The 25,853-nt window shown below is 48.2% G+C and overlaps 1 protein-coding gene across 1 annotated transcript in view; it reads left to right on the top strand.

Moving 5' to 3' along the window:
* LOC142584684 (seizure 6-like protein 2) overlaps window positions 1–25,853 on the top strand; it is a 207,318-nt gene that overhangs the window by 35,481 nt on the left and 145,984 nt on the right. Inside the window, exon 2 of the mRNA XM_075694871.1 lies at window positions 23,004–23,357. Within this exon, the coding sequence (XP_075550986.1) occupies window positions 23,020–23,357 (338 nt within the window). The 5' untranslated portion in view covers window positions 23,004–23,019. The remainder of the gene's footprint in view (window positions 1–23,003; window positions 23,358–25,853) is intronic.

A 25,853-nucleotide genomic window follows, 5' to 3' on the forward strand; every position in this document is an offset into this window, starting at 1 on the left:
AACACCATGCGACAATTCGCTGTGCCGCAACAATGTATCTTCTTCTTTTTTTTTGTGGGACGGGGGCACCGAAATGAAAAAAAAAAAATAAAGGCAAAGGTGGGTATGTTGGCCACAATCCAATGCCTACTTTGGGCACCTAATGCGGCTACCGAATGAATATCGGAAGACAACGTGAGACTCTTGGTCCACCGAGAACCTACGCATAGTGCTCGGTATTTTACACCGGCGAGACAAGACTTACCGGAGAAGTTGCGCTCAAGCGAACACGGTGTAATCCGTCAAGTATTCACAGTGATGGCGGTGAGCGACCATTGCTTCTTTTTCTCCTCTGCTAGCCAGAAGGCTTCCAAAACTCTGCCAGGCGAAAATTCACTCGGCCAGAGAAAACCACACGCGCACCGAGGTACGCCGCGCGGTGGTTTCGGGGCAACACAAGAAAAACGCATGCGCTCTAGCTGGCTCTGGCAGCCCGCGGGTAGGGTAGCTAGAATAAAAAAAAATTAAGAGGCTCAATGTGTCCTCACAAATGAAAGTCAAAGTAGAAAAAATAAATAAGAACGTAGTTACCCTGGCTGGCTTTAGTGTCTTGAGATGGATGCTTTGGCCTAGGTGAAAAAAAAATATTGATATTTGTTTATGCCACATGACGGCTCAAATGAACCACCACGACGCTTCGTCTCATCGCATCTCGCTGCGTGTTTTGTCAACTTATCGGATAGTGTGTTGATTTGGCTTGTCTCGTTGTATGTTCCGATCTAAGACTTTAGAAATATCAACGCACCTTTGGCGTCAAATGTTTATAACAACATTAAGCCCACAAACTTCCGGCATTGAAAATCTAAAGCACGACTTTCGAAATATCAATGCACATTTCGCTTCAAAAGTTTATTAGAACTTTATAATAATAATAATAATAATAATAATAATAATAATAATAATAATAATAATAATAATAATAATAATCAGCCTGGTTACGCCCACTGCAGGGCAAAGGCCTCTCCCATACTTCTCCAACAACCCCGGTCATGTACTAATTGTGGCCATGTCGTCCCTGCAAACTTCTTAATCTCATCCGCTCACCTAACTTTCTGCTGCCCCCTGCTACGCTTCCCTTCCCTTGGAATCCAGTCCGTAAACCTTAATGACCATCGATTATCTTCCCTCCGCATTACATGTCCTGCCCATGCCCATTTCTTTTTCTTTATTTCACCTAAGATGTCAATAGACAGTTTTAGTACTGCGTACGTAGCGTACGCAACGGCGTTGCGTACGTAGGATCGCTGCGTTCTGCAAAGTGCGCATGTGCAGAACGCAAGACGAACGGTACGTGATGCGGACGCGGCCGCTGCGTACGCACGCATCCGATTCTTGCGTGGTTGGTTGGTTGGTTACAAACTTTATTTCTATTTACAAGAGAGCCGCGAGCTGAGCCCTAAGGGCCCAGCCCTTACAAAGTCTAGGGGGCGGTCCCTAGTCCGGGACCCCCGTGGCTTCTGCAGCGGCTTTGGCTCGGGCCACCAGGGCACGTTGTTCCTGGAGGGTTGAGCAGCCGAGCAGGGTGGCCTCCCAGTCCTCTCGGGTAGGGTGGGGGTTTGGGGGGAAAGCAGGGTTAGAGGGGCATGCCCACACCATGTGGTATGTGTCCGCAAACACCTCCCCACAGTGCGGGCACTCGCCCGAAAATGCCGGGTTGAAGTGTTTCAGCACCGCCGGGCACAGTACGGTATTTGTGTAGAGACGGAGAAGCCAGCGCTCCTCCGTCTTATTGAGGCCTTTGCAAGGGGGGAAGTATCGGCCGTGATTAAGCTGATACAGCTGTACGATTTCTTTAAAGGTGATTGCCGGTTTGAATTCAGGGACCTCGTCGACGGGTGATAGAGGCGACGCCCGGAAATGAAGCGCGCTGGCTGTAGCGCCGGCTACTTCGTTCCCCTCTATTCCCTGATGAGCTGGGGCCCAAATAATGGAGCGCCGGGGTTGGAATCCCTGGTTCTCACATTTCTTAAGGATTTGGAAGGCCCGATATGGAATTTGGCCTTGTTCTATATTGCGGCAAGCACCCCTCGAATCAGTGATGATGACCCGAGACGCTGGATCTGCGGCAGCAAGTGCGATGGCCACCTCCTCCGCGTAAGTAATATTGGGGGCCCGGAAAGTGAGACCATTAACGGGTGTGTTTTGATGGACGACTGCCGCCGTAAACCAACCCCCGTGGTGAGGGCCGGCAGCGTCCGCATAGAATACTCCCGGGCGATCTCCATATGTTCTGGTGATCCTTGTAGCGCGCGCTTGGCAGCGGCCCTCGTGAGTATCTCGTGTCACGTTGTAAGGGAGAGGGTTCACCTTTAAGGTGAGACGCCATGCGTCTGGCAGTGAGACTCTGGGTTCCGTGTGGGTTATATATCGGATGTGCAAGCGGGACAAGAGGCGGCTTCCCGCTGGTGTTTTGCTCAACCGCAAGAATTGATTGTTAAGATGAGCCTCGCGTAGTTCCCCAAAACTATTCGTCATCCCCAATTCGAGGAGACGTTTGTTGGACGTAGTTATGGGAAGATCGAGGGCTCTCTTATAGATTTTGCGTAAAATCACCTCAAGGGCGTTTTCATCGCATTTGCGTAGGTGGAGATAGGGCGCCGAGTAGAGTATTCGGCTGGTTACGAATGCGTTCGCTAGCCGCAAAGCGTCTTTGCATCGCAAGCCCCCCTTTTTATTTGACACCCTGCGGATCATACGACCCACTTGGTCCCCCACCTTACGGAGCTTTTGAAGAGTGGTATCAATTTTGCGGTTCCTATGTATGTAAAGGCCCAAAACTCGGATCTCGTCGCGTTCCGGGATGGGGCCTGTACATAGGGATAGGTTGAGTTTAGTGGTGCACTTCGGGTTGGGTCGTAAGTGCACAAATTCCGATTTGGTCGGGGAGCATTCCAGGCCGCATCGGCGGGCATATTCGTCCACAATAGCCGCCGCATGCTGCAGGTTGGCCTCGATTGCTCCAACCGATCCGTGAGTAGCCCACAATGTGATGTCATCGGCGTACAGAGCATGCTGCACGCCTGGGACCTCACCCAGTAGGGCAGGGAGCTTCATCATGGCCAGATTGAAAAGGAGTGGTGAGAGTACCGCTCCCTGCGGGGTACCTCGCGTACCGAGCTGGTACGGGCCATGTTCCGTGTCTTGTATCCGGATAAAGGTTTGGCGGTCTGTGAGGAATTGTTTAATGTAGTTGAAGGTGTTAAATCCACAGTCTACCTGGGATAAGTGGGTTAGGATGATTTCGTGCGTGACGTTATCGAAGGCACCCTTTAGGTCTAGCGCAAGGACGACCTTACCGTCACTAGGGTGTTCGACTGGCTCGAGAATCTCCGTATGCGTGCGTACGTAGGGAGCCTTGCGTGCTGCTCTCGTGGTTCTCGTTTGTTCGGGAGAGCGCGAGACAAAAGAGTTTTCCAAAATGGCAGAGTCAAAGGCGACCAGCGGAAGGCGGTACTTTTCAATGGCCTCCGATTTGGCTTTGCTGCTTGAAGTGAACGCGCAGAACCCATTCCCAGATCCTACACGTTGGGAATGCATAGCAAAAATAGGAACTTTGTTTTTGAGAAAGTGTTCAGTGTGTGCTGTTTGCGTGAAAGGCTCGACCTGTTTTTGTCGCAGTTTGTCGCAAATGACCGTGCCAGCCCCAGAAAGCAAGTACTCGGTTTTTATTTTTCTCGATGTGATTCGTGCATTATATCCGCATTAAAAGTAGGCCTAAATTAGTAAGTAGGCCAAACTATATTTAGGCCTAAAGGCCTAAATATAGTTTGACGAAGCGGTAACGCGCCCACACGTTACATCACGTTAGCGAGATCAACAGCGTCTAGTTTGGCCGACGGTTCGTCGTACTGGCGGTCACGGCCAATGCGCTCCGACGCGCCTGGCGTCTAACGCTCGCCCTCTTACGTACGTAGGCATTTCGCAGTGCCCAAACGCGACACGCGCTCCTACGTTCCGCAAAGCCCTTGCGTGCTGCGTACGTATCGTCATGACGCAGTACTAAAACTATTAACTCGCGTTTGTTCCCTCACCCAATCTGCTCTTTTCTTATCTCTTAACGTTACACCCATCATCCTTCTTTCCATAGCTGGTTGCTTCGTCCTCAATTTAAGAGGAAGCTTTAGCTCGGGCCCAACTCCGACGCGGCCTATTCAAATACATGTAAAACGCAAAAACGTTTTTATGAGATAACCCCTGGACCGATTTTGATGAAATTTGTTGCATTTGAAAGAGAAAGTTAAATTCTAGAGACTGATGGAAGCGGAATTTCGATTTAGGGCTTGAATGTTCTTAAAACGATTTTCAAATATTTGACCGTTTGAAAAAAATAGAAGCACGAAGTTTACAAGTTGATAGCTATGCATCAAGAACTGATATCGCGGTTCTGTAAACGGCATCCATTAGATCATTCAAAGCGGACAAATTCAATATGTCATCTTACATCTTACATGAATTTGTTACGTTGGTTACAACGGTTTCACAAAAGTTGTATTTCCCTATGATTAATTTTTTTTATATTCATGTGTAACATATCAATTTTGTCCGCTATGGATATACTTTTAGATGCAATTCACAGAATTGTATTATCATTCTTAGTGGTTGAGTTACAGAGTTGCAAACGTGATAGTTTCGTTTTTTGAAAATTTTTGATTTTCGCCAATTTTTAATAAAAGATTGACGACCTAACTCAAAAATTCGAAACCAACAGTCACTAGATTTTAAGTTTTTCTTTTAAATGCAACAAACCTCGTCAAATTTGGTGCAGTGGTTGCCGAGAAAAACGAATTCTCCTTTTACATGTATTTAGATAGGAGCACTCCGCCCTTAAACTGGCTCTCTTAACTACTACACGCAGAGACAAAGAAATAGCGCGCGCATGCGATCGCATAGATGAGATGAATACATATATATAGAAAAGCATCAGTCATAGCTCTCGAAGTATAATATAATATAATATAGAATAGCTCTAGAAGATAGCTATTCCGGCGGCTAGCTTCCCACGCTATGCGTGCCGCCCTCGCACCTGTGAAAGCTTTTCCTAGACGCTAGATCTATACTATCCCTGCGCAACCTTGAGGGATCGGAAAGCGCGTTTTCCACGCCTGGCCGGCGGAGAGGGGAGGCTTCGTTCCGGCCGCGAAGCTCTCCACATCCCCGTAAGGAGCCTGGTGGTGGTCTCGTGCTGACGATGCCCTCTCGGTGAGCGCATATTTCCCCCCTCATCTTTTAAGAGATTCAATACATACAAGCATTTGTCTCGCAAACCAGATTTATTTCAAGGGAATTTTCCACATCTCAATAATTTCTCTCGTCGTATTCGAGTGCTGATTGCCGTGTTATAGTTTGTTAACGAAGCTTCCCCTCAAGTCTAAATATTGTAAGGCAGTTTTCCTAGTCTCTAAAGCCGCTCGAGTTCACGCTGGTCCTCTGGCGGCCATTTTTCCTAGAAATTATGCCTTCCAACCACTCAGAATCGACTGTCGCGGACAACACCAGCCCCTTTGCACATAAGTATGAGGCTCGGAGCAGGAGCTATGGCGCTTGAAAGTAACCGCTGGCTTGACGAACCAACCGACTGAGCTACCTTTCCGGGCAACATTGAAGGATCACGAGTTCAAATCACAAGTTATGTTCCTTTTTTTTTCCCTTTTTTTTCTTTCTTTTTAATGTCTTTTCCTTCATTTTATCACTGTACGTAAAGCCTCCTAAAAAAAAAATTATATATCCTCAATTGTGTGTGGCCACACATGTGCAGGTCATAAATACCAGGTAAGCCTCCAGCTTTCTGCCCCCTAGGTGAGTACTGGTAAGACACGGCTATTATATACTTTTCTCTTGACGGATAATGGCAACCTGCTGTTCATGATCTGAGAATGCCTGCCAAACGCACTCCAGCCCATTCTTATTCTTCTGATTATTTCCGTCTCATGCTTCGGATCCGCTACCTGCCCTAAGTAGATGTATTCCCTTACCACTTCCAGAGCCTCGCTACCTATTGTAAATTGCTGTTCTCGTCCGAGACTGTTAAACATTACTTTAGTTTTCTGCAGATTAATTTTTAGACCCACTCTTCTGCTTTGCCTCTTCAGGTCAGTGAGCATGCATTGCAATTGGTCCCCTGAATTACTAAGCAAGGCAATATCATCAGCGAATCGCAAGTTACTAAGGTATTCTCCATTAGCATTTATGCCCAATTCTCCCCAATCCAGGTCTCTGAATGCCTCCTGTAAACACGCTGTGAATAGCATTGGAGAGATCGTATCTACCTGCCTGACGCCTTTCTTTATTGGGATTTTGTTGCCTTCTTTATGGAGGACTACAGTGCCTGTGGAACCGCTATGGATATCTTTCAGTACTTTTACATACGGCTCGTCTACACCCTGATGCCGTAATGCTTCCATGACTGCTGAGGTTTCGACAGAATCAAACGCTTTCTCGTAATCAATGGAAGCCATATTTAAGGGTTCGTTATATTCCGCACATTTCTCTATCACCTGACTGATAGTGTGAATATGGTCTATTATTGAGTAGCCTTTACGGAAACCTGCCTGGTCCTTTGGTTGACAGAAGTCTAAGGTGTTCCTGATTCTGTTTGCGATTACCTTCGTAAATACTTTGTAGGCAACGGACAGTGAGCTCATTGGTCTATAATTCTTCAAGTCTTTGGCATCCCCTCTCTTATGGATTAAGATTATGTTAGCGTTCTTCCAAGATTCTGGTACGCTCGAGGTCATGAGGCATTGCGTATACCGGGAGGTATACACTCTATACTCATAGAATGTCAGAATTGAAATCCAAGCGCTCCCGATTCCGCGGCCTCAGCGAGATGCCGCGACAAGCCCGCCGCCATGCCTTTGGAACTTTGTGCTCGGATGGAGCTCCTTGCGTTACGATATGTGACTCCCAGTGCACGGGCGTTGCCGCGAAATCCAGCCCGATTTCGCAATGTTCGCGCTGAAATGTTTTTTTTTTTTCGAGCATAAGAAGGACATTCTAGACAAAATCGAGCATGATTTCCGGCGCCGGGGGTTGTTTTGGCCGGCGGCGCATGGACAGCACGAAAAAATTTCGGGGGGGGGGGGCTGAAGCCCCATAACCCCCCCCCCTGGCTACACCCCTGTCACCATGTACATCATAATTAGGATTGGGGATAAAGGGCAGCTCTTACTCAGTCCCTTGTTGATGTCAACTTTCTCTTCGCTCCTCACCCCTTTCCATTCAACGCAAACGATATTTTCCATGTAAATCTCTCTGAAAAGCTGTACAAAATCGTCACCCAATGCTTCCCCTTCCAGAATATCCCAGAAAGTGTTGCGGTCTACGTTGTCATACGCTCCTGTAATGTTTAAAAAGGCAACATACAACGGTATGCTTTCTTTTTTTGATATTTCAATACACTGAGTAAGAACAAACAAGTTATCATCTAAACGCCTACCTTTTCTGAAGCCATTCTGAAGCTCCCCCAAAATGCCATTATTCTATGCCCATGCTTTAAACTTTAATTTGACTGCCTGCATTGCTAGCCTGTAGATTATTACATTGGGCAACGGTCTATACGAATGAACTCTATCTTGCTCTCTCTTTCCTTTATAAATTAATTTCATTCCACTTTGTCGAGAACTGTCTGGTATTCGTATATCTTTTAAAGTTTTTACCACTGCTTTCACCAGAGCTTCCTTACTTTTTGATGCTAGTTCATTAATCAGCCTAACGAGAACCTCGTCTATCCCTGTGGCTGTGCGCTTAGGAATTTTCTCTTCTGCTTTCTTCCAGTTGAAATTTGTCTCCACCAGCTGCTTTTCCACCTGGGCCTCTTTCATGCTCTTTCTTTCTTCAATTACAACTTTGCCATTGCCTTGGAAAGATTCGGCTGTTATTTTTCGGATTTAATTTATTGCCGCTTCTCATTCCAGTCTGTTTCCATCTTCGTCTAGGATATGTTGTATTGTTGTTGACTTCCTGCCTAATAATTTCATTTGTTTCCAAAATATTCTTGGTGCGGCCTTCTTTTTCTCACGTATTTGTGACAACCAACGTTCACTTTCACCTTTTATCTTGGCTTGCACCAGTATTTGAACCATGGACTTTTTCTCCCGGTAGATTTCCCATTTACTGGCTACTTCATCCTGCGGCAACTGCGCCTTCTTTGCCTGCCTGTGCCCTCGGGAAGCTTTCTGTCGTTCGGCGATCGCTTCTCGTATCTCCCTGTTCCACCAGCTTTTCGGTTTATTTTTTCCTTTCCAATGAACATGTTGATTCTGCATGTTTATGTAGCCTGTTGCATGGCGAGCTCTGTTGTTTTTCCCCTTTTTCTCTTATTGACGGCGATGCTATACCGAGGTTCCCCTAGGGGACATTTTCCATTACTGCCAGCACTGGCCTCCTGATTGCCCGTTGGCCCTCCAAAAAAGCAACCGTGTGACCAGCAAGTTGCCATCCCATTTCTCTCGCATGCCTGTGATTGAAGTGGATCCCGTCTCGTTCAACACCACCACACCTTTTAACTTCCCTGTTTACTTCTACAACCTCGATACATATCTCGGCTCGTCGTCCAAATAGCCTCATTAGCAGCCACTACGGCTTTTTGTACGACACTGTCTCGTACAGGCACCTCCGGCACCGTGCACACCACGATCTGCACGTGGGGGCAAAGCTCTGGCAAGTCGTCAACCCCTTTCGCCTAGCGCTCGGCTAGTCATGTTCTTTCTATTTGTTTAGTATGTGAGTTATCCCACCTGCTACTACGACGAGGTTGCGTCCGTGGGCATTTACCGCGAGCTTTTCTTTTGCTTGCTTCATGAACGCGCCCAGTGTCCGTCCTGGAAGTGTACCTACTGTCAGTCTTTTGTTACCTTTCACCCTCTCAACAATTCATCGGTGTCATCAATGCCATCAGTTTTTGTGTGATTCAGACTTTACAAGAGGCATTGACCCCTGCGTTCCTCCTTTTCCTTTGGGGTGGCCTCAAGGTAGGTGCAGCATTCCCGCTGTTGACTCCCCACGTTGCACGAATTTCACCTGCTTTGCTGACACTCCCTCTTCTTTCACGTTGGCATACTGCGTTTCATTGTCACGACCATTCTCGTTCACGATGGCGGCCCTGTTAAGCTTTTCCACGGTTGCTTGAAGTCTTTTTTTCCACCGCCTTCCGGGAATCGCGCTCCATATTATTTCATTTTTGAGCTCTTCGACCTGTTTGACAAGCTCATCCTGGAAAGCCCCCATATTTTTCAGCCTAGGATCGACATCACATTGTCTGCCGATTGACTCGATTTCCTCTCCATTCACATCCGTTCCCTCGTCTGCCTTCAGGGACCCTCCGCATAGTGCACGCTTTCCCAGCTCTATTACTATGTGTTGCACGGCTTTTCCTAATGCGAGTAGCGAAGCTTTCAGAGCACGTGCCTTTTAACAAAAACGGATACGCACAGAATCTAAACCCTTAAAATGCTGCAAAGGAATTATCACTAATGATTTAGAAGCAATAAATGCCGCACAGACTTAGGGTATGACACGTGTTCACAAGTGTTCAAGCACGCGGCCACGCTCTCACTGTACTACCAAAGCAGTATTCCCCTTACGAATGCACACACACTACAACTATTATTAGCTAATAGTATTGCGACTATGAAACTGCTATTGAAAGGCTATTAAGGCCTAATATCCCACACGGTTGCACGTGCCGAAACACGTTTCGCGAAACGAAGCTCTGACTATCCTGCAATACCAAATATACACTAAGCACACGTGCGCACAGGAAAAAAATTGAAAACTAGGTAATTACTATTTGAAGGCTAAAAGATCGGCAAATCAAAAGCAGAAGCAAGCTCAAAACATGCAGAAAAGAACTTATGTTTTCGTCGCTGCCACGGAGCCCTGAAAAAACACGTCCGTACGCCACAAACATCACATTCATGTTAAAACGATGCGGTGGAGGCTAGCGCCATCTAGAGGTGTAGCAGGGAACCGGGTGCGCCGCTCTGTAGCCTCCAATTCTTGCGCGAGCCGGCGCGCGCAAATGGCGGCCGCCGTGGCCCGTCTATGAATGGTAGAAACGGCGGAAAATGGGTTTGTTTGAGTTTTCGCCTAACAGAATTATGTTTTTTCGTATATTTAATTTACAATCCTGTGCTATCATGTCTGTGGTTGGTGTGTGTGTCGTACTTTACGATTTTTCTACATATCTTAGTTTGGGAAATTAATTTAGTTCAGTAACTTCCTTGTGCCTCATGGAGGGCCTAGGTATGCGTGGTTCGCAATTCTTTTTGTAGAAACGGCTTCCGACGCTGGAAGCCGACTCGGGACATCGACTCCGGATTAACCGCGGCACGCCCAGGGCCCTTTGAACGCTATCGCGTGTAAACAGAACTTCGGTGCACGCAAGAGGCCGCGTTTCTACCAGAAAGCTCGCCTTCGCGCACAGGTATCGCTACCAGCGTTTGCCGGTATACATTACGGTTACATAAGGTGCGGTTGACCGGATGCTTGAGAAGCAGACAGACATGATTACATGCTATTGCGTTCCACTGCTATTTATTTATTTTCGATACCCTCAATTGCCGAGGCATTGCAGAATGGAGTGGGTGACAACATATAAACAAAGAGTCTACTCAAGAGATAAGGAGTAGCCGGCGCCTTAAATTGTGCACCAACATCTCCTTATATGAATAAAAACAAGAACAGGATGAAGCGTGCAGCTTTATGCAGTATTAGCGACAGATTTTAACAGTGAAATAGAATATAACAGATTGGTACTAAAAATGAGCTGAACAGCATAAACACATACAATAAACAGCATAAACATGTTATACAATACTAGGGACAAATATGAGCGTAAGAGCTATTTGCGAAAGAGAGAAAAAAGGAACAGGAGAAAGAAAAAGAAACGTGAAAAAGCAAAGCAAGTTGCAGGCGTCGCGACACATGTAAAAAGAAAAAGAAAGGAGTGGGGAGGAGAGATACACGAGATGATTTAGCAGGGGTGCGCAGATAAAGCATGGGAAAAAAGAGAATGATCACAAACACCTTTAACTTTGTGTTTATGGTCAATCCGTTATGAATGATAAGTTGGTGGCCTGATAAGCTCAATACGTAGTGATGAATGACGGAATCCCTTATGAAGGGATTAAATTATAGGGTTTAACGTGCCAAAACCACTTTCTGATTATGAGGCACGCCGTAGTGGGGGACTCCGGAAATTTTGGACCATCTGGGGTTCTTTAACGCGCACCTAAATCTAAGTGCACTGGTGTTCTCGCTTTTCGCCCCCATCGAAATGCGGCCACCGTGGCCGGGATTCGATCCCGCGAGCTCGTGTTTAACAGCCCAACACCATAGCCACTGAGCAACCACAGCGGGTGGAAGACCTTACGAAAGAGGCAAAGGTGGAAATACTTACGACGCAGTGACAGAAATGGCAATGATAGAGCTTGTTTAATTGCTGTTATACTTTTTGTACTATAGTAATTAGAAAGAATGAAACGCGCGACGTTATTCTGAATTAATTCTAGAGACCTCATTAAATTTGTGTTACGAGGGTTCCAGGTGGCAGCAGCGTATTCTGACTTCGAGCGCACAAGAATTTTGGCGAAGCTTAAGGCGAAGCGTAAGCGTCCTCCAAATTCTTGTGCATGGGTGCGATTTCTACAACCATACGGCCGACACTTTGCTGTATCGCGCTAAACCCTCGAAACTCCCATCAAATCGAGCCGCGGGGCATTTGGATATACTGCTCTAGGGCGCTATTCTGGACACCCATGGCGGCTGCACGGCCGCCATTATCCGCCATGTTTACTCTCTGATTGGCTGTCGAGAGGTCACGTGTTTTGAAATTTGTGCCGGGAAGCGGAAGTATTGCAAAATGCAATTTTGCGTTTTCATCAAGATGACGGAACGTGACGTGGAGCTGCAGATTTTATGGACTAATACAATTTTTTGGTCCTTGGCAGCTATATTGCGATGTTAGCGCTTCAAAAAGAATGTGAGCGGTAGCATGCACAACCAGTGCAATTCATGTGCAATTGCGCGAATATGTGGTGGCGATCCAAGATATGCGCCATGCCAGCTTGCTGATTGGCTGAAGGAATATCTCGTGAGGAGCGTCACAGGAAGGGCTGTTTCGTAAACGTCATTTTGACGATGCGTGACGTGGCGCTGGGCCGCCATTGCTGAGATTTTCCGCCATAATTTTTGCTGCGACGAGCCGCGCGAATTATGCTAATGAGCAGCCATTTGCAACGGCAGCCGAGAGGAATGCGTATCGCCACATTTTCCCCGTCGTGTGGCGCCACGAAAATCTTCTGTTTGTAACGCGTGCTCATAGTATTTGAATCGCCCTCGGGTGGTGTTGACATTTGTGTTTGGGGCCATCATTTTTTAAAAGAACGCGTTTATACGAAATAATATTGGTTGAACATAGCAAGCTTTCGGCGATGTTGTCCACTTTTCACTGCTGCGTTTGTATTGTAATCAAGATTAATGCCTTTTCGCACAATCTAAGGTTATGACAACGGCCTCTTTCTAATTTATAAAAAGAAATGTAGGCAAGGCGGCGCCTTGAAGTTTCCTCCCGCGGTGCGAGTAACCAGCGAAATGAACAAGAGATGGCAGCGCCGGCGCTTGCGTCGCGCTAGTGGATATCTCTGGCGCCCGCAACGCTATCGGTGATATTCGGCCGTTTCTCAGTCAGCCGAGTCGGGCTGAGTCACTTGCGTTTCACGAGATAGCGATAACGTGGCCTAGAACGTGCGCGCATCACCACTGGTATGTCGCGTATGTTGTCTCAAGCAAGAAAACAAGCGCGTTGGCACCAACATGCGATGACTCATTGCATTTTCCGGAGACACGCATCCTAGCTGTTGAAGCAGACGACGGAAGCGAGAAGCGTTTTCGACGGAATAATCATACGCTTTGGGATAGCTGCTTTATTTTTACTGCGGAGGAAAGCTGTTTTGCTTTACCGATAACGCTACCTTCAGTGCCTTCATCTCCTCGACAGTTATTCAAGGAACTTTACTGAGAACGCGGAGATGCACGTTTGAATGAGATTCACGTTAATGTATCTATATTAAAAAGTAGCAGTTTGCCCGGCAAGGCGAAGCATCGATTGCGATAGCAAATTACTGCGCAGCTATATACGAAGGAAGGGTAGTAGTTTTAGCGGCGGTATAAACATGGAAACATTCTTATATTAACTGAATTCACAAGCACATTGTTGCACAAGTAAGGCGGGCAGCACAGGGGTAACAGCAGCCCAGTTGGCGAGGAGCAACTTCTGCCTCTTCTTGAACCGTGCCGGCCTAATGCGACAGACTTCTCGCGGCATCAAGCGAGAACACTCGCACCATCCGGCCGGGCTAGAGTGCAGCACCAACGGACGGGTGATACAGTTTTAGCCCGGGAACGTCTGGACCGGCGTAGATGGCAATGTTGGCTTTTCAGGTGCAGTCTCGTACTTCACGTCGGCAGCTTGACGCAGATCGCGATGAGGACCGTTGTAGCGTGGTAGAAGCGTCGCTGATAGACCAACTCGTCGAGTTGGCAACCAAAGGAGCACTAAGGATCCTGAAGCGCAATATACATCCTTATTACTGCAATTGTAAGGCAACTTGTGTGGTGCCTGTGACATCTTAAGGATGTCGCGCGCGATATGACGCGCTGCGTTTACCCTTGCCCTTGCGATGACATCTTACGCCTGCTCCGATAGCTGTTGTGGAGCGGGTGGTAGTGGCCTATCCATGGGGAGTATCGGTTCACGGCCAAAAAGAAGATAAAACGGTGAACAACCTGCAGTGTCGTGACGTCACGTATCATCATCATCATCATCATCATCATCATCCTGTTTACGCCCACTTAAGGGCAAAGGCCTCTCCCATACTTCTCCAACTACCCCGGTCATGTACTAATGTGGCCATGTCGTCCCTGCAAAGTTCTTAATCTCATCCGCCCACCTAACTTTCTGCTGCCCCCTGCTACGCTTCCCTTCCCTTGGAATCCAGTCCGTAACCCTCAGTGACCATCGCTTATCTTCCCTCCTCATTACATGTCCTGCCCATGCCCCCCCCCCCATTTCTTTTTCTTGATTTCAACTAAGATGCCATTAACTTGCGTTTGTTCCCTCACCCAATCTGCTCTTTTCTTATCCCTTAAAGTTACACCCATCATTATTATTTACATAGCTCGTTGCGTCATCCTCAATTTAAGTAGAACCCTTTTCGTAAGCCTCCAGGTTTCTGCCCCGTAGGTGAGTATTGGTAAGACACAGCTATTATACAGTTTTCTCTTGAGACATAATGGCAGCCTGCTGTTCGTGATCTGAGAATGCCTGCCAAACGCACCCCAGCCCATTCTTATTCTTCTGATTATTTCCGTCTCATGATCCGGATCCGCCGTCACTACCTGCCCTAAGTAGATGTATTCCCTTACCACTTCCAGTGCCTCGCTGCGTATTGTAAATTGCTGTTCTCTTCCGAGACTGTTAAACATTAATTTAGTTTTCTGCAGATTAATTTTTAGACCTATAGTACTCTTCTGCTTTGCCTCTCCAGGAGAGTGAGCACGCATTGCGATTGGTCCCCTGAGTTACTAAGGAAGGCAATATCATCAGCGAATTGCAAGTTACTAAGGTATTCTCCATTAACTTTTATCCCCAATTCCCCAATGTAACAAAGGCTAAAGTAACATCCCAGTCGTAGTGGTCGGCGGAAACGTACATGGAGAGCATGTCGGTTACGGTGTGATTCAGTCGTTCGGTGCGGCCGTTTGTCTGAGGTTAATAGGCGGTGAGGACCTTGTGTTTTTTGGCACATGAGCGAAGGAGGTCACCGATGACACGCGACAAGAATTAAGGACCGCGATCGGTGAGCAGCTGACGATCGAGGAGCTCCGTGATGCAGAATCACATCGTCGAGAAGGAACTCGGCAATATCTGTAGCACAGCTGGTTGGAAGTGCACGTGTAATAGTTCAGCGCGTGACATGGTCTGTCGCGACCCATTTGTTTTCTGATGCTGATGTAGGGAAAGGTCCGATCAGATCGAGGCCGGCGCGGAGATACGGCTCTGCTGGGGCAGGCTGAAGAAGGCCGGCGGGAAGCGTCGGCGGCCTCTCGCGTCGCTGACACACTCCGCAGCTGCCGACACGCTTCTGCACAGAGCGATAAAGGCCAGTCACGCCGCACTCACTCATAAGTGCGTGTTAGACCGCGAACACCCGCCGTGGTTGCTCAGTGGCTATGGTGTTAGGCTGCTGAGCACAAGGTCGCGGGATCGAATCCCGGCCACGGCGGCCGCATTTCAATGGGGGCGAAATGCGAACACACCCGTGTACTTAGATTTAGGTGCACGTTAAAGAACCCCAGGTGTTCCAAATTTCCGGAGTCCTCCACTACGGCGTGCCTCATAATCAGAAAGTGGTTTTGGCACGTAAAACCCCGTATTTTTTTTTTTTTTAGACCAAGAACGCCTGCGGTGGTTTCGTCGTGAGGCTACTGGATAGAAGTATAGCGCATGGGACTGGGCCCCACCAGCAAATGCTTAGGCCCTTCGCGGTATAAACTGTGGCGGCATAATGTTCAGCTATGTATATAAGGTAAACACCTGGATCAACTCGTGAGAGGCCCCGCAGCTGAGACGATCGATGATGGAACGTAACGCCGGATCACGCCGCTGATCATCGCCGAGATAAAAAGAGCACTGGCATAGGTGTTAGGGTTATTGTTGTCGAGTGGATCAACAGGATATCGGGACAGGCAGTCCGCGTCCTGATGGCCAGACTTCGACGGAAAACGAATACTCTTGTAACTGCAAAGCCCAGCATCCAGGACTGCCTGTAGGATTCATGGTTATATTGCGCTCAGTTTTACAAACACGATATTAAGGAAGGACAGGACGTGGACGGACGAAGCGCAAACTCCCAACTGTTTGATACTGTTAAAGAACGCGCTTATATACAAGGAGATATGGTGCGGGGGGGGGGGGGGCTACATATAAAAAGATATGACAAGGTGACGACATGTGATTATAGTTTGGGTCAGGCATACATCCTTCACATGCACCTGTTCGCCCTGGCAAACTCGACCTCAGCTTTAAAAAGCGCGATGGACGGAGTGCTTACGCACGTCTCTTTTTCTTTAGCTATCGCAAGCGCCTCCCATATTTCTCGCTCCGTTTTTGTTTTTGATGTTCCGATGACTGTGGTGCTTTCTATTAGCGTGTGTAAGCACTCCGTCCATCGCGCTTATCAAAGCTGAGGTCGAGTTTGCCAGGGCGAACGGGTGCATGTGAAGGATGTATGCCTGACCCAAACTATAATCACATGTCGTCACCTTGTCATATCTTTTTATATGTAGCCCCCCCCCCCCCCGCACCATATCTCCTTGTATATAAGCGCGTTCTTTAACAGTATCAAACAGTTGGTAGTTTGCGCTTCGTCCGTCCACGTCCTGTCCTTCCTTAATATCGTGTTTGTAAAACTGAGCGCAATAGAACCATGAACGTTCACCAACTAGCCCCCTTCATTGCTTTACTAAATGCCTGTAGGATCTTCCAGCGAGAAAATCCTGCAGAGCGAATGGTGTTCAGTCACTACCGTGAATGGACGGCTACAGAGGTACGGGCGAAATTTGGGGATGGTCCGAACACGCTCCGTAATTGAGTAATTGCGCTCTGGGGCAGAGGACGGCTCCGATTCCGTATGCACTGGCGTGCGTGCGAATTTCCGCAGGAGCAGATGGATCGAAGTGCGCCAACAGAGGAAAAGTGGTGAGGAGGCTGATAAGCGCAGAAAATGCATGAACTTCTCTACGAACCCATAAGAAAGGCGTATCTTTCTTAGGAAGTTCAATGAGTGGACGGGCAATGTCAGCGAAATTTTTGACAATGTGACGGAAATAAGAACATAAGCCAATGATTGAGCAAATGTCTTTGGTAGAGGAAGGTACGGGGAAATGCTTAATGGCGCGAATTTTTTCAGGGTCGGGTTGGATTCCTACACAGTTAACAAGGTTGCCGAGCACTGTTATTTCGCGCGGACCAAAGTGTTATTTCGATGAGTTGAACTAAAGACCGGCGCTGTGCAACACTTGGAGAATGGCCGACAGGCGCTGAATATGGCTGGAAAATGTCGTTAAAAACAATAACGTCATCCAGGTAACATGTGCAGGTCGACCATTTGAATCTTCGAAGGAGCGAATCAGTCATGCGTTCAAATGCGGCTGACGTATTGCGTAAACCGAAGCGCATAACCTTAAAGGGACACTAAAGGCAAATAATAAGTCAAGCTAAGGTGATGATTAGCGCTGGAGAACCTCTAAGGCGTCAATATTATCGCGAACACAGCCTTAATAATACAGAAGTTGAGATAAATGCAGGACATGATTAGAGAGCTCCCTGGGACGTTCAAGTACTTGCCCGATGTCGAAAGCACTCAGTTGAATTCTGTCGCTATTACTTAACCACTCGTTGCAAAAAAAAAAAAAAAAAGAAAGATATCCTTGCATTGTATTTTAAGATGAAATAAGATGCTACTTGTCCAGTTCTATTTCATTTTTAGGAGAAAGAACTCATTCAAATTAGCTTTACAACGACGCGGGTGGTCGAAAGGTTCGCTCGACTCTGCGCTGCCCACGCTTTGGCGCCTCTGTAGTTTTGTTATCGCGTAGCGCTGCACTTGTTTTGGTGGCTCGCTCGCGAACTCGCACGAACTGTAAGTAGCAGAGAATTTATCTTCCATGTGACGTCACGGAATGCGCGACCGGTCTACGCCGCTTGACCAAAAAGCAGCTGCAGCGGCGAATCCGCCGCTCTGCCTTGGCTCGGTACCGCCACCTGTCGGGCGTCGTTTTACTGACCGACTTTCGCAAAGAGTGGTGATGGCGAATGCAACGTCACCGCTCCCTTGTTTGGGTGGTGGGAGATCTGAATTTCGGAAAAGGTATTCGGACCCTTCAGATGCAATTTTCTCGTAAACTAAGTATTTTCTTCGCACGAAACAAGCGTTGAGAGGTTCCTGGAATGGTATTTAAACAGTCCTCGTCGACTTACTAGTTGGCTTTAGTGTCCCTTTAAATTGTTCTAGCCCGTGAGGTGTCGCAAATATGGCGTCAGCTCACACGAGCAGATATGAACACATCCCAGTCGATGAGCGCGGATACTCACTGTCAAAACGCTGGTGTGAGCAAGCGCAGTAGCGAGTGAAGTGACCTTCGTGCGGTCTATCGCTTCAAGGCAAAAGCGGCGAGCACACAGGGCGCACCAAGGTACGAGCCGTAGTAGTCGTAGTATAAACTTTATTTTAGAGTTTAGAGGGGAGGCGACAAGGCCCGTCCTCTTCTTTCTCAGGCGGCGGCCAGGCATTGCGCTCTGGCGGCGTCTTCGGCCATCTGGACGACCCGGAGTTGCAGATCCAGGTCTGAGCTGAGCAGTCTCCCACTGCTATCGGGTCGTGATGAGAAGGGCGGGGGAAGGTAATAAGCTAGTGCGTTTTCTTGTCCTTATCAGGGGACATGCCCACATGATGTCATCGGCTCCACCTGCGCATAATTTAGCCTCCGGGATAGAGTTGACTGTACGTCACTGGGTTTGGGAAAGTGTGCGTCTGTAGAATGCACCAGGTAACTGATCTGCAGATCGTTGTCAAGGTAGGGCGCGCGTTGCCGCTCGCGACTGCACAATGTCACACTGTGCACACCTGTCGCCGGAGTTTGAAGCCGTTCCCCCTCCCTCCCTCGCTGCCTCGCCACTTGCCTCCATATGTGGCGTGCGAGCCGGGGTCATGAAGTCCCCGTGCGCGCGGTCGCGAAATGCGCAGTTGCCGGGGTAGCACGACGCCTTCCCACCATCCCTTCCCCCACGGCCTTTAGCGCGACGGACAACGGCGCGTTTCCTCTCCGCAACCTTTTTTCGGGCGCGACAGATTGAGCCGCGAGCGTCGGCTTCTCTCGCGTGCTTTCACTAAGACATAGAGCACACGACGTGCGGCGACGGTGTTATCGCACTTAAACTTTATGCGGAACATCACAGCGATGGCGACGGCAAAAATGCTCTTGGAGTGTCTATACAATTGCTGTCGCAATGAAGATCAGGGAAGAAGCCGCCGCGCCGGCGTAAGCAACTTCATCCCGCACGACGCCACAGCCGACATTACAGGCCGACTGCCTCTCGCGCAAGCAGCACTGGTAGGTAAGGGTCACCAAAAAAAGAAACGTGAGCATTTGCTGTTTTGGCAGTACTGTGACTACAATTTTTCATTATACTTCTTTCACATAAGCCTTTATTGTTTCAGTCGCGGTTAGACGATGGTCAATGTTAAACGGTCTTATAAACAAATAATAAAGCTAGAATATACAAGCTGAGGGAATGCCTGAAATCTTGTTTAGCTGGTATGCAGAATAGCTGCACAACATGTTCGGTGTAGGTTTGCGAATAAGGTGGTAGACACAGGCACTCGTTGGATGATGGATAATACGGTTATGGAGGCATCGAAGCAGTTCCTGCGCGATACGGCGTTGGAAGCTTTTATCTAATTTCCTTTCATTCCTGATATTGCTTGCAGCAAGTCCTCCCAATATTAAAAAAATAAGTACATTCACGGCCGTTAGGAAGACACTATAGTTGCTGTGCGATAATATATGAACACACAGGGTATTCTGGCTTCGGTTAGTAACTGATGGTGATTTCTGCTATAAAGTTGGTGAAGTGTCTATGGGTATTGGGGATCAGAGAATCGTGTTTTATGCGTAAGAAATTTCTACAATGGTGTACCGTGCTCGACGGCACAACCTAGTCATGTATTTTCAGGACTTTTGTGCGTGCTCTAGATATTCGATGGATGGGATTGATGACCAATGATGGGTAAGAAATATCCGTAGCTACGTCAGACGCAGGCGCGAACAATCGACTTTGTCGCATGAGATATACGGCGGAATGGTGGATTCAACAGGAGAACGCTCTTCCCAAACCCTATTGTGCGAAGCTTCGCACTACAGTGACAATACAGTGGTTGAAATAGGTACAGAGCTGCTTGTCATAAACACATACATTCCCGTCATCACATGTGCGAGCTGGGAACCTGCACAAACAAAAGGAAGGAGTGGCGAACTGCCACGGTAATCAGTGCAACACTGTCAGACGGCTGGCTATCCCAACGAAAGAGGCGTTTCGACGCGGTTCTGTGCGTTAAATACGTTATCGTTCGAGATGCTCGAGTAGAGTGTGAATAAAGCGCGCTAGAATCGGCTTTCGAAACGCCAAAATTAACAAAAATAATGCGGCATAGCTCTTAATAGTTTTGAGGCAGTAGTTATGATGACAACTAAAATAGCCAATAGCCAAGCTTCAGCGGTGACGTTGAGGTAACGTTACCGCCTGCCACGGTACGTTCCCGGATTTCATTTCCCGTTGGCATTATTTTTTCTGTAGTGGATTTCTTTTTAATATTTTTTGGCAGTGTCTTTGACACGGCGCAAAACATTTTCCGTACCTGCTGATGGCAAGTGACAGCAAGCAGTGCGTTCCCCCGGCCACATGTCGTGCACCGTCAGTGCTGTAAGAACGGCTCGGCAAACTTAACGCGTGGTTCGGCAGTGGTGATGACACACTGCTGCTGGTCATCTTGCCTTGTCAGTTGTAAAAGGTGAGAAGGCTCTCGCCAAGTCAGGCAAAATACCGCCGACAAAAAAAAGGAAGCAAAAGAAACCCAAGAAGAAATAATGAATGAATTGGTGTCCAACCCAGGTACCTTGCCTTGCAATAGGATATTATACCGCAATGCTATAAATCGACGGCCGACTTGCGATAGTTTTTGTATTTGTATTGTTAACTACGGAATGCCAACTGTTCAGCTTTCTGCCACATCATTTTAATGATTTCGGCGCTTCTAATAGCCAATCGTTGTGCGCTTTACTTACTTTCTCCTCTAACCTTTTACCATTTAATGCACTGAAAGCAAGCGGTCACTGCTCGTTTCGTTTGGAAAGCGAGCTCTCAGCCATGTTGGCCCTGATTACCCTCGAAGCGAGCCACAGCACCTGCATTCTCGATCACGTTTGCGCAAAACCCCATCTATACAGCATTCACTTCTTTAAGTGGAGGAAGCAGCATCAAAGTAGAAGAGCGTATATTCTACTGACATGGCCGAAAATGCTCTCAAACGTATGCAAAACCATGACGTCGTATACCACCGTAACTCGTACTACCGATCTTTAAGTTTTTATTAGTGGTCAGCTGAGTGGCGTGAATAAAGCGGTCTGCTGAAGATGCACCAAAGGAGATCTGCTTGGGCGACAAAGCAAATGGTACGACAATGGTCACTCACGCCTGTTCTCGAACGAAAACTAAGTGGCCCTTGAAGACCGGTCAGCGGAGAAGAGTTGCGCTTCTCGCTTTAGTTCTGTAACGGTTCTGTTAAGGTATCAATTGCAATTTCGACTTGGACAGGTTCGTAATTCTCAAACCCTGCCATACAAGTGGGTTTCTACCAATCACTTAGTGGATCGAAGTAAATTAGATCATTGCTTTATTTGCGAAGCCCGACGTATCTTAACGTGAAACGCAGAAAATGCAATTAGGAGCATCGGGTGGACTTTCATACAAAATCATCCAGAAACTCCTCTGGCAGTTGCCTAAGTATGTGTGAACATTGTGGCCCTTGCTCATCTGAATGCAGCCCTGCGTCATCAATGTTATGAAACTCTATCAGGCCAATACAAACGGGAGCGCTGCGGTGACGCGAATGGGTGCTGCCGGCAGTGCCAGGTGAATTGATGACGCCAGCAAATTACTGCAGGTGGTCGTGCCAGGCGCGCTGCTCGCGTTCGGTTCATTATGAGCTATTATCGCTCTTTCAGAGCCTTATCCATCCCCGTTGAATCATTATAAACCGTGATCAACAGTACTCCGGCTGCGTATGGCGTGGCTGCGCAAGCCCATTCTTGAAAGCATTCTGCGATGTGGACAGAGTTTGCCGAGTGCTGATAGCTTCGTGTGCGCTATGTTCTTGTCGCTTAGTTCTCGTTGAAGCGAGAGGCAGCACGAAGGTCAATTCGCTCGCTGCTGCCGGCCCTGTCTTGAAAGCGATCGCCTTACGTGACGGACGGGTTTCCTAGTTCGGTAGGCATAGAAACGCTTACGCATTTAAAGCACTGCCGGATCACTCTCACATACCTGCAGATATAGTTGGAGGGAGACGTCTGACTTGCCTTTAGCCAAAGTCTAAAATTTAACTAAATGTACATACGTGAAGCGCGTATCAGAGAAGAAACAAAACTTCATCGACAGGCGCACGCCATCAGCGGAAATACTGGCAAGAATAACTGTGAGCACGCAAGGGAAGATGATGCTTGCACATCCCATCAACTAAGCTGCACATGTATTACGGCCACAATAGTGCATGGTTATGTGCTCGTACGTCGGCAGCTAGTTGTCCTCGCGCTCTGGTGCAATTAAAAATTGAGTTGGACCTGAAAGATGAGCCAGAGCCCTTGATATTCACAGTACTAAGTATATCGCTCGCTCAGATGCTCGCTAAGTGGTTCGCGCGTTAAACAGCGACAGGTAAGTCTGCTGCGCCAGTAGACCCTCCCACTTGCCGGGCTTACACACACGTGGAACTAGGAGGTTCACGGTCCGTACGGCTCCACGGGCTTCGAACCCTTGCATAAGAGAACAGCAGAAGCTGCGAGAGGCGGCGAAATTCTTTCTTCCGTGGTGCTTCACGGCGATTTCACGTGAGCAAGACGTTCAGGTCTCCGTGTACTGGTAAGCCTGCTCTAATCTGGCTGCATCGGTGAAGCTCATTTTTGCTGTTAAATTTATGCACTGAAGTCGCGTGAGCTCATGAGACTACAGGGGCACTGACTGGAGAGTATTGGTAAATGATGTTCTATGCTATTTATCGCATGACCTGGTGGGCTGGATATAAATTTGGGGCTACTCGCCATCGATACTTAGCGACCACTTTTTTACACAGGCGACTGGAGGAAGCAATGGCGTTGCCAGCCTTGGCCCTTGTGCTGCTGGTGGCGACCTGCAGCGGTGCCGAGGCGTGCGGCGAGACGCGCGACGGCGCCGACAAGGGCATCGTGCGGCCGCCTCGCCCACTCCGGGCCAGTGACCGGCTCAACTGTACGTGGGTGCTGCGTGCTGCCCCGGGATTGCGGCTGTTGGTGCGGCTGGACAGCGTGCAGCTACCGTCGCCGGCGCTAAGGAGCGCCGCGTTGCGCCTCAGCGTCAACGGCCGCGTGAGCGAGATCACGCGCGACTGCGTCAACTGCCTCGACGCTACGCTAGCCGGCGAGACAGTGGAGGTCCACTTCGTCTCCAGGTACGCTGCGTGCACGCACTGAATGCGCCCCGGGGCCTGCTCGGCGACGTAGGCACGCGATGTCTGGTGTATACACTCTTAAGAACAGTTTACACCCTTTGGCTTGCCCCTTCTGGTACACAAAAATAATCGTCATCTGCCTTGATGCGTTTCCTTTCTTTATCGCTGCGAGCCCAGAACTTTCCAGTAACGAATGGCACGCGCGTTATCAGCATAGAACAGTTTACACCCTTTGGAGTGCCCCTTCTGATAACGCGCGTGCCGTTCGTCACTGGAAAGTTCCGGGCTTGCAGCTATAAAGAGAGGAAACGCATCAAGGCAGATGACAATTATTTTTGTGTGGCAGAAGGGGCAAGCCAAAGGGTGTAAACTGTTCTTAGAGTGTAGCTTTGAGCAAAACATGCTGCGAGGGCTGCAGAAACGATTGACGGCGTGGGGGCAGAACAAGTCAAACCGCATGCAGTGCTTGTGTATGCCTTTGTCGGCGACCTTGATCCCAAAGCCAGAGGCGTTATCCGAGCACTCAAGCGAGAACATCCGCGAAAGTTGCGACAACAAAACGAGATAATCCGGACAAGCAGTCAAGACTGCATTGCATGCGCTAGTTACTTCTCAAGCAAGCTACGAAAAAGGTTGCGTCCGCGTTCTTCTAATGTTTGTTCACAATATCACTCAAGCTGTAACTTTTAGTACGCTGAAGCTTTATTCGTCATTTCCAATAGCGGCTTTCAAAAATGCAAAACACAGGGCACTTCATCGTCATCTTTTGGCGCTGAGTGCTCTTTTCAACGCCAGCAGTGCGCGAGGTCCGCGGCGCGTCCGGCGCGCCGGCTGCGTCCAAGCCGGCGGCGTCCGCCGTGCCGCAAATGGCCGTTTGACCTGGACCACACTTGCGCTGAGGTGCTGCCTTTGACAGGAACCCATTGCGTCCATATGCGGCAGTGCACAGTATGGCGTGGTGCGGTTTGGTGTCATCACAACGCACCATGCTATACGGTGCCATTGCGAACATGCACTACGGCTATTTTAAGATTGTGGCTAGTAGCATCTCCAATGAATTTATTTTGCCGGTAGCCATTTCATGCTTACATCTACTCTCGAATACGGGCGAGCCATCATGTCTTTTTTTCCCCTATAAATCTGCCGTGGTGGTGGCTATCACGTTACGCTGCTGTGCACGCGAGCGTGGGTTCGATCACTGGTTGGGCGGAGGTCGCATTCCGACGAACGCCTGATGCGAAAACGTTCTTGCACCGTGTTATGATAATATATAGTGGTGTAAATGTTCCGGAAATTTGGAAGCCATGAAAAAAAAAAGGACGAAGAAAAGTTGTTTTCTTTTTTATCGGATAATTTAGAGACAACGGAAAAAATGTGCTATCCAGTGGGCCCGGGCAGCGGTGGAAAGGCTATGCCACACCGCACATAATGCCCGGGTGGCCTGAGCCCGGGCTGGCAACCTCGCAGGTCCTTTGCTCATTAATGCTTTTTTCCGTCCGTACGTCCTGCCCTTCCTGAGCATACGCAAGTAAAAAATAGCAGTCGAAGTTATAAGGAAAGACTTGTTTCTGAAAGCTCTTTCCTTTCAGAAACTTTGCTTTCTTGTTTGCTTTGCTTTCTTGTTTCTTTGCTCGGAGATTCTTGCTTTCCGAATTCCTGTATACCGATCTCCAAACCTGTGACTTGAGAGTCGGGTGTACTCTCTGCAGACTACAGGACAGTTTGTTGAGACCGTCGATGTAGTTTATATTTGTTATCTGGTAATTACATGTTGTCTGTAGGCAATGGTATGGTAAAACGTTATTGTGGCCCTTCGGAACGCACGTCCCCTTACAAAACATTTATTCAGAAGCCATTGAAATATCATCGGTCAATGTTGAGTTCTGTATTGAGGAATCATGAAGAGTTTGTTGGAGAATTGTTGGGTTGAATGTTGAGGGCTCTTGAATATTGGTCACTGAAATTTAATTGAAACACCATTGGGTGTTTCGATGTTAAATAATTGTTAAGTTACCATTCAAAGGCTACTGGCGTGCAGCGGTGGCGTAGAAGTACAACATCCGCTTCGCGTGCAAGAGGACCGTGGTTCGAATCCCGGTGCTGCGCAATTTTCCACCGGATTAAAAAAATCTGCGTGTTGATAAAATTGCATAAACAGGCCTGGAGTGTGGCCTGATCCCGGTGACCAGAACCGGTAACGCACGCCCTCACCGGAGCAGGATTGGCCACCCTGGTGCAGTACTTGGCCACAACCTCCTATATGAAGACAAGAAGAATGATAGGTGCAACGTTAAGGGGTAATAAAAGAGCAGATTGGGTGAGGGAACAAACGCTAGTTAATGACATCTTCGTTAAAATCAAGGCATGGGCAGGACATGTAATGAGGACGGAAGATAACCGATGGTCATTAAGGGTTACGGACTGGATTCCAAGGGAAGTGAAGCAGGGGGCGGCAGAAAGTTAGGTGGGCCGATTAGATTAAGAAGTTTGCAGGGA

Source organism: Dermacentor variabilis, chromosome 6, assembly GCF_050947875.1.
Source record: "Dermacentor variabilis isolate Ectoservices chromosome 6, ASM5094787v1, whole genome shotgun sequence".
Classification (NCBI taxonomy): Eukaryota; Metazoa; Arthropoda; class Arachnida; order Ixodida; family Ixodidae; genus Dermacentor; species Dermacentor variabilis.